The sequence below is a fragment of the Aspergillus niger genome (genome assembly GCF_000002855.4).
Source record: "Aspergillus niger supercontig An16".
Taxonomy (NCBI): Eukaryota; Fungi; Ascomycota; class Eurotiomycetes; order Eurotiales; family Aspergillaceae; genus Aspergillus; species Aspergillus niger.
In genome coordinates, this window is record NT_166531.1 from 1,834,500 (window position 1) to 1,844,030 (window position 9,531).

Sequence of the window (9,531 nt, forward strand, 5' to 3'; positions counted from 1 at the left end):
ATAGCATTGTGAATGATTTATGAGGCTACTGATGGTATGGACAGCTTCACGCTCCATTCGCTGTATGTTTTGGTGCCGAATTTTCATCCCAATGTGGGCTGTCGTTGTGGTTGGCGAATCGCTGACGCACGTTCTTTGCCATTTCAATGGCCTCCCTGGGTAGTCCAGCCAACTGGGCGACTTTCAAAGCATGCGACTCGCGGTTCACACCTTTCCGTAGTCGATGAATAAATGAGAATGATCCAGAGGCGGATTCTTTGACATCGGTGCAGTATCTGCCGAGAGCGTCAAAGTCGTGGGTCATATCGGCAAGGACATGGAAGTGAGTCGCAAACAGTGTCCGGCATTTGTTGTGGTAATGCAAGTGATGCAAGCATGCAAAACTAACGGCAGTTCCGTCTTCTGGCGTGGTCCCACGCCCGACCTCATCCATGATGACAAACGAGCGTGAGGTCGCTTGTTTGAGAATAGCTGCTGTTTCCAACATCTCGACCATGAATGTGGACTGGTCTCGGAACAGATCATCAGCGGCCCCAATGCGACTGAAGATCTGGTCAACCAAGCCAATCTCTGCATACGCTGCAGGGACAAATGAGCCGACCTGGGCCAGGATTGTGATCAGTGCGTTCTGTCGCAGAAAAGTGCTTTTACCTGCCATATTGGGTCCGGTCACAAGCCAGATACGCTCTGGGCCTCCGAGAAAGCAATCGTTGCTGACAAACCGTCGCCCTTGTTCCTCGAGCCCAAGCTTGACTGTGGGATGGCGTCCGCCTACAATCTTGTGGCTTTTATCTTCGTTGAGGATTGGGCGCACTAGTTGCTGTTCCTGAGCCAAAGTGGCAAACGAGCACGCGACATCTAGTTCATCCATAACGGCCGCATTGCGTCGAATCTTGACAAGGTTAAGGATAACCTCCCTACGCAAATGCTCAAAGATAACTTGTTCTTCTTGACGGATTTGAGTTTTCACTTGGTCCATCTGGCCGCCTAGTTCCGTCCAAGCAGGTAGGTAGAACGACCTCGTTGACTTAGTGGACGAGACATTCCGTGTTACTCCAAGTTCTTCCAATGATTCTTGGGTAATCCTAGCCCCCTTGACATGGCATATGTGACCCAATCCCGGAGTCCACTTGAGTGTTAACGCAGATGAGCCCACCGACTCGCGAAGACGCTGTGTTAGCTCCGATTTTGCAGTATGTAATTGCTCTAGATCCTGATGGAGTTCACTTAGAGCCGGGCTTGCATCTCGCCTCATGATCCAGGTATCGGCAATCGTCCCCTCATCCGTAGATGCGCTAGACCGATCACTGCTTTTCGTCTTGACTTTTTTTGGTAGTGCGGCCATGTCCTCTGGGATACCCTCATTCAGAGTGACAGACTGTGCTAGAAGTGCTGCCTCTGCAGCTGTGTCGTCCTCAATGCGTTGCTTCTGCAGCAGTCCTTCCTCGTCAATTGCTGTCAGTATTTTGTCAGCTAAGACTGTAGGCCCATCCATGTGGATTCGGTCGACCATAATTCCAATGCTGCGCTTGGTTTGACTGTCAGCCTCGCTATGCCACTTTCGTGATAAAACCTGTCGGATTTCCTTGGAGGCTTCAATTGCCCTCGAAAGGCAGATTAGATCATCAGGGTCACCCCGACCAAGTGTAAATTTCTGTACTAGACGTTGGGCATCATAGCTGCGTTTTAGAAACTGGATGACATTGTCATGCAGATCGCGGTCTTCGATGAATATGGAAACAAGGTCAAGCCGTTCGTTGATTACCGATAAAGAGGTGGAAGGCGATGCTGCCACAATGTTAGATTATAGAAACCAAGGGAGGTTATTAGGCATACTAAGACGGTCTCTCAGCAAACGTGCTCCACTCTTGGTAGAAGTTCGCCGCACGGCATGAAGAAGGCTTCCTTTCCCAAAGCCATCACGGGCAGTTTCCAATATTTCTAGACCTCTTAAACTATTTCGGTCGATACTCATCGACTCGTCTAAATGTCGGCGACGAGGAGGCTGAAGCTTCATATTCAAGCCTTGCAGCTGTACCCGGATGTACTCCAAGAGACTATACCCGGCGGCGACCTCTTCACGCGTGAAGGTTTCTGCGGCGGCGTCTGACACAGGGGCTTCAAGCATAGCTTCCCATCGGGCCATGGGCGCAACCTTTTTCGGAAATTGGAAGAAAGTCATTAATCGTTGGTCGTGTCCAATCAATAACTGCAGCTCCTGCCCGATTACATCCTGAAGACCTTGGTCTACAAGTATCTCCCGGGCGCCAATCCTGGCGATAGCAGACGGCAGCATCTGTGCTGTAGTTACTTGCGTGAAGAAGTCGCCTGTGGACAGGTCCAACCAGGACAAGCCTACATTCTGGGACGCGGATAAAAGAACATGTTGTTGCGAGGATGAGGCATCCTGTTGCATTAACTGCTCCTTCAGCGAAGATTTATCAATGTAGACGGCCAATAAGAAATTATTCTCGGAGGGATCCATGAACTTCTCATCGATTAATGTGCCAGGTGTGATGATTCTGGCCACTTTACGATCGAAGAGAAGACCCCCGGATCGGAGCTTGTCTTCTGCGGCATTTGGGAATTCTTCGCTGACAGCCACGTACTTGTTCAGGTCCTGAACAAGGATCTTTAGAAAACGGTCTAGCTGGAAGAAAGGAAAACCAGCCATAGGGACAGGGCCCGCACTGGTTTTCTTGGAGGCAAGCTTAAGGTTGAGCAACGGAGCGAATTCTTCAGCTTGCTCAAAATAGAGCTAAGACTAGTTAGGAGTACCCTCTGGAAGACCTAGACTTTATAGATGTAGAAGTAGCATAAAGCCGGTAGTCATACCTCGTAAAAGCCGCCTACTCTAGTCAAGATCACGCAGTTTTTGAACTTCTGCATATTGTTCCAATGTCCTTGCACGACAGCCGGATACTTGGGAGCATCGTCCACCACTTCCTGATAAGGCTGCAGCTTTAAAGCACCCTGGGGCAGATCTTTCAACTTTACAGTAGTCTTCGTTTTGGCATTTCGCCGCGACACTGAATAACAAGTTACCTTGGGCAGGAGCGTGGACGGTCGCCGGGCATGATGACATATGGTCCTGTGTACATAGCAACGATAAGGGGGGAATATGTCAGGTCTAGCAATGAGACGAGCTTGAGAGTGACACAGATAGGACATATGTAGTCCATGAGCGCGCATCATCCCGAAAAAGCGCGTAGTCTGCGGCGCGTTGGGAGAAAGGGACTACGCAACTATACAATGTGATTGATGGCAGGCCGAGAAGCGCGGCAGAAAAGCGGCGAGCGGGTGTATACCTCAGGCTCCCGCTCGCCAAACCTTCCCGCCTTGCCACGCAAATCTGCTTGACAAGAACTTCCCGCGACTTCTCTAACGCAACTCACTCAAACTCCTCCAATTCCTCCCAAGCAGCTTGCAACCTTGCGCCGACCCCTGTGCTTGTCTGCTGCCGGAGGATGGTCCAGGTTTGTGAAGCCTTTTAGGATCCCATACCGTCACGAAATTCATTACCCGTCGCAGGTGTCTCGACGCGCCGGCTGAACCTGAGCTCCACCGAGCCCAGTCGACACATTACCGTCGCAGCACGTTCGCTTTACCATTTGTTCTATTGTTTCTGTTATAATATACCATCAAAATGGCGGACCAGAATATTTCTCAATACAAGTACTCGGCGATGTCCAACCTGGTTCTCCAGGCGGACCGTCGTTTCATCTCTCGCGTCAACGATGAACCCACCGGAGACCCAGAGTCGCTCGCTGGTCGCATAAGTATTCGGGAGATGGGCGGGAGAATGGCGCGTGATGATGCGCCAAAGACGAAGAAGAAGACTGTCGGCCCGACGGACATTGAGCGCGGTGCGATCCGAGAGGGTGAGGATGTGCTTGCCCGTGAACAGAGGAAGACCCAACGGGGTCAACCGGCACAACTACGAGGCCAGGGGATCCTCTCTGCCGCAGATGCCCTTGTTGAGGGCCTCAAGTACCGTCCACGCACGCCTGCCACCCGAGCTACCTACGACCTTATTCTCACCATGACCGCGACCCACCTTGGCGATGTCCCCCACGAAGTGGTCCGAAGTGCCGCTGATGCAGTGCTGGAATTGCTCAAGGATGAGGAGATGAAGGACTTCGACAAGAAGAAGGAGATCGACGATCTGCTCGGAAGCTCGATGAACCCTAAGGAGTTCAATGAGCTCGTCAACCTCGGCAAGAAGATTACGGACTACGACGCGCAGGACGAAGACGAAGAAATGGGCGAAGGATTGGAAGGTGAAGGCGAAGGTGAATTGGATGAGCGCCAAGGTGTTGCCGTTGTTTTCGACGAGGAGGATGAGGACGACGAGCGCATGGGCACTGTGGACGAGATACGCGATGACGATGAACTGTCAGAGGATGAAGAGGCCGATCAACAAGAAGCTACTGGAATCGACGAGACAACCACCGAGAAGGCAGATCTTGAAGGTCTCGAGGAGGCCGAAGAGATGGTAATAGATGGTGGCGTGGGCCGGGATGCAGATCGACGAGACAAGGGATCAACGATACCTGCCCGGGAGATTGATGCCTATTGGCTTCAGCGTCAAATTGGTGCCGCATATTCTGATGCCCACATACAACACGAAAAGGCTACCCAAGCACTTGATATTCTTGGTGGTCAGGGCGAGGACGGCGCGGAGCGGCCTCTACGTGATGTAGAAAACGACCTGATGGAATTGTTCGACTACGAGAACCCCGATCTTGTCGCCAAATTGGTCACCAATCGGGATAAGATCGTTTGGGTCACTCGCTGGCGTCGAGTGGCCGAGGATGCAGACGCCCGCCACCTGGTAGAGAGTGAGATGGTCGAAGCCGGACATCGCCAGATTCTGGACGAGATCCGAGGTAAATCGACTCGCTCTGAAGGTGCAGGTCGGCCAGAGAAGAAGATCAAGCTGGATTTGATGGATGTCGATGTTCCGAGTGCACCTCAACAAGCCGAAGAGAAGCCAACCGAGGGAGGACTGGTGAGGGGACTGCAGCCGAAGAGGCTGATCAACCTGGAAAACCTCGTCTTCCACCAGGGCAACCACTTGATGACGAACCCCAACGTTAAGCTGCCACAAGGCTCTACGAAGCGGACATTCAAAGGCTACGAGGAGATCCATGTGCCTCCTCCGCAGGCAAAGAGAGAGCCAGGCGAGAAGAACATCCCTGCCACCGAATTGCCCGAGTGGGCTCGTGTCGGCTTTGGTAGTGCGAAGGAGCTCAATCGGGTCCAGTCCAAGTGCTTCCCATCTGCATTCCATGACGATGGAAACATGCTTGTCTGTGCTCCCACAGGATCAGGCAAGACGAATGTTGCCATGCTCACCATTCTCCGCGAAATCGGAAAGAACCGCAACCCTGAAACAGGTGAGATCATGTTGGATGACTTCAAGATCATCTACATCTCTCCGTTGAAGGCGCTGGTTCAGGAGCAAGTCGGAAACCTCGGCAAGCGACTGGAGCCGTATGGCATCAAGGTTGCTGAACTCAGTGGTGATCGGCAGCTCACCAAGCAGCAAATTGCTGAAACGCAAATTATTGTGACCACCCCCGAGAAGTTTGACGTTATTACAAGAAAGGCGTCGGAAACGAGCTACACAAGGCTTGTTCGTCTTGTTGTTATCGATGAAATCCACCTTCTTCACGACGATCGTGGTCCTGTCATCGAGAGCATCGTGAGCAGAACGATTCGCAAGGTCGAACAGACCGGTGACCCTGTGCGAATTGTTGGTCTCAGTGCTACCCTTCCTAACTACCGTGATGTTGCAAGCTTTTTGCGCGTCGATCCCCTCAAGGGTCTCTTCCATTTCGACGGGTCTTATAGGCCATGCCCGCTGAAGCAGGAGTTCATTGGTGTTACCGACAAGAAGGCTATCAAGCAGTTGAAGACGATGAACGATATTTGCTATAACAAGGTGCTTGAGCAGGTAGGACAGCGGAGGAATCAGATGCTTATCTTCGTCCACTCTCGAAAGGAGACCGCCAAAACCGCCAAGTACATCAGGGACAAGGCTCTTGAAATGGAGACCATTGGTCAGATCCTGCGAAGTGATGCCGCAAGCAGAGCCATTCTGGCCGAAGAAGCCGAGACCGTGGACGATCCCTCCCTCAAAGATCTTCTGCCTTACGGCCTCGGTATTCACCATGCTGGTCTGAGTCTTGCGGATCGTGATTCAGTTCAGGCTCTCTTCAGTGATGGTAGCATCCAAGTCCTTGTGTGCACGGCAACTCTCGCCTGGGGTGTCAACCTGCCTGCTCATACCGTCATTATCAAGGGTACCCAGATCTACTCCCCTGAGAAGGGTAGCTGGGTTGAACTTAGCCCTCAAGATGTTCTCCAGATGCTGGGACGAGCTGGACGACCTCAGTACGACACATTCGGTGAGGGTATTATTATTACCTCGCAGACTGAGATTCAGTACTATCTGTCGCTTATGAACCAGCAGCTGCCGATCGAGAGTCAGCTTATGAGTAAGCTTGCAGATAATATGAATGCTGAGATCGTTCTTGGCAATATTCGCACGCGCGACGAGGGTGTGGATTGGCTAGGATACACTTATCTGTTTGTCCGTATGCTTCGTTCACCCGGGTTGTACAGTGTTGGCGCCGATTACGAGGAGGACGAGGCACTGGAGCAGAAGCGTGTCGATCTTGTCCACTCTGCAGCAGTCATCTTGGAGCGGGCAGGCCTTGTCAAGTATGACAAGAAGACGGGACGCCTGCAGTCGACTGAGCTTGGACGCATCGCCTCTCATTACTACATTGGCCACAACTCCATGTTGACGTACTCTCAGCACATCCAGCCCTCCATCACGCCCATCGAACTCTTCCGTATCTTCGCCTTGAGTGACGAATTTAAGTACATTCCAGTCCGTCAAGATGAAAAGCTCGAGCTTGCCAAACTGCTGGGACGTGTGCCTGTTCCCGTCAAGGAAGGCATCGACGAGCCTCATTCGAAGATTAACGTCCTCCTGCAGGCCTATATTTCCAGACTCAAGCTTGAGGGACTGGCGCTTATGGCAGATATGGTTTATGTCACACAGTCGGCTGGCCGTATTCTGCGCGCTCTGTTTGAGATTTCCCTGAAGAAGGGCTGGTCATCTGTGGCTAAGACGGCTCTCAATCTCTGTAAGATGGCTGAACGACGGATGTGGCCGACGATGACGCCGCTGCGTCAGTTCCCAACCTGTCCTAGAGACATCTTGCAGAAGGCTGAGAGAATCGATGTGCCATGGGCTAGTTATTTCGATCTTGATCCTCCTCGTATGGGCGAGCTTCTCGGTATGCCGAAGGCTGGTCGCGTCGTCTGCGACCTCGTTTCCAAATTCCCCCGCTTGGAAGTCCAAGCGCAGGTACAGCCTGTCACTCGTTCGATGCTCCGGGTTGAGTTGACCATCACCCCCAACTTTGTGTGGGACGAGGCGCTCCATGGGAACGCGCAGGATTTCTGGATCTTGGTCGAGGATTGCGATGGAGAGGAAATCCTATTCCATGATCAGTTCCTTCTCCGCGGAGACATTGCGCAGTCCGAGATGAACGAGCACCTTGTCGAATTTACTGTTCCAATCACCGAACCTATGCCTCCCAACTACTTCATCTCGCTCGTTTCGGACCGTTGGATGCACTCGGAAACGAAGATTGCTGTTTCTTTCCAAAAGCTTATTCTTCCGGAGCGCTTCCCCCCGCACACTCCTCTGCTGGATATGCAACGTGCCCCAGTCAAGGCACTGAAGCGCGATGAATACCAGCAACTGTACCCTGAGTGGCAATACTTCAACAAAATCCAGACACAGACCTTCAAGTCTCTGTTCGACACGGATGACAATGTCTTTATCGGTGCTCCTACCGGCAGTGGTAAGACCGTTTGCGCAGAGCTTGCGCTGCTGCGTCATTGGACCCAGGAAGACAGTGGTAGGGCCGTTTACATTGCCCCGTTCCAGGAGTTGGTTGACCAACGTCTCGCCGATTGGGAGAAGCGACTGAGCAATATCGCTGGTGGAAAGACTATTGTGAAGCTTACTGGAGAGACGACTGCCGACCTCAGGCTTTTAGAACGTGCCGATCTTGTCCTTGCCACACCTACTCAATGGGATGTCTTGTCCAGGCAGTGGCGGAAGCGTAAGAACGTCCGTGCAGTGCAGCTTTTCATCGCTGATGAGATCCAAATGCTCGGCGGTTATGGAGGTTACGTGTATGAGGTGGTTGTTTCTCGTATGCACTCTATGGCGCTGGAAACTGAGAGTGGCATGCGTATTGTTGGCCTGAGCGTGCCGCTTGCCAATGCTCGCGACCTGGGTGAGTGGATCGGTGCCAACAAGCACACAATCTACAACTTCAGCCCGCATGCCCGGCCGGTGCCTCTCGAGCTTCACATCCAGTCTTTCACCATTCCTCACTTCCCCTCGCTTATGCTCGCCATGGCTAGGCCAGCGTATCTTTCGATTCTTCAGCTATCCCCCGACAAGCCTGCCATTGTTTTCGTGCCTAGCCGCAAGCAGACTCGTGCGACCGCCATGGATCTCCTAGCTGCCTGCGCTACTGATGATGATGAAGACCGGTTCCTTAATGCCGATGTCAATGAGCTGGCGCCCCTCCTAAGCCGTATCAATGAACGGACCCTCGCAGAGTCACTAACTCACGGCATTGGTTACTACCACGAAGCGCTCAGCCCTACCGACAAGCGCATTGTCTCTCATCTCTTCAGCATCGGTGCAATTCAAGTCCTCCTTGCCTCCAGAGATGTTTGCTGGGAGCTCAATCTCACCGCGCACCTTGTGATTGTCATGGGAACACAGTTCTTCGAAGGCCGGGAGCATCGCTATATCGACTACCCTATTAGCGAGATTCTCCAGATGTTCGGCAAGGCCTCTCGTCCCGGTGAGGATAAGATTGGCCGTGGTGTGCTTATGGTCCCAGCTGTCAAGCGGGAATACTACAAGAAGTTCCTCAACGAAGCATTGCCCGTTGAGAGTCATCTGCAAGCCTACTTACATGACGCTTTCGTCACAGAGATCAGCACCAGGACGATTGGATCAACCCAAGATGCGATCGACTGGATGACCCACACCTACTTCTATCGCCGTCTTTTGGCTAACCCCAGCTTCTACGGTCTGACCGATGTCAGTCACGAGGGTCTCAGTACTTTCCTGTCGGAACTACTGGAGAACACTCTGAAGGAATTGTCAGATGCCAAGATTGTTGATCTGGATGAAGAGGATGACAGTGTATCGCCCCTGAACGCGGCCATGATTGGATCTTACTACAATATCTCTTTCATTACGATGCAGACCTTCCTTCTCTCCCTGTCGGCTCGCACGAAGCTCAAGGGTATCCTGGAGATTGTCACGTCAGCCACAGAATTCGAGTCGATCCAGATGCGCCGTCACGAGGACCACATCCTGCGTCGCGTATACGACCGTGTGCCTGTTAAGATGTCGCAGGTCGCCTACGACTCGCCGCACTTCAAGGCCTTCGTGCTGCTGCAAGCTCACTTCTCGCG

At 52.4% G+C, this 9,531-nt stretch overlaps 2 protein-coding genes across 2 annotated transcripts; one reads left to right on the plus strand and one right to left on the minus strand.

Moving 5' to 3' along the window:
- Window positions 1-46: 46 nt before the first annotated feature.
- An16g08110 (uncharacterized protein) lies at window positions 47-3,085 on the minus strand (the record flags this gene model as incomplete). Its single annotated transcript, XM_059745321.1, has 4 exons — window positions 47-1,788; window positions 1,837-2,758; window positions 2,836-2,984; window positions 3,046-3,085. 4 exons carry the CDS (start codon window positions 3,083-3,085, stop codon window positions 47-49), a joined length of 2,853 nt encoding a protein of 950 aa, XP_059604915.1.
- A 561-nt stretch (window positions 3,086-3,646) lies between these two features.
- Window positions 3,647-9,529, plus strand: An16g08120 (uncharacterized protein; the record flags this gene model as incomplete). The annotated part of the gene is made up of 1 exon (XM_001398073.1): window positions 3,647-9,529. A coding segment is annotated over one exon (5,883 nt), but the record flags the coding sequence as incomplete, so codon positions are not given.
- Between the last annotated feature and the right edge of the window lie 2 nt (window positions 9,530-9,531).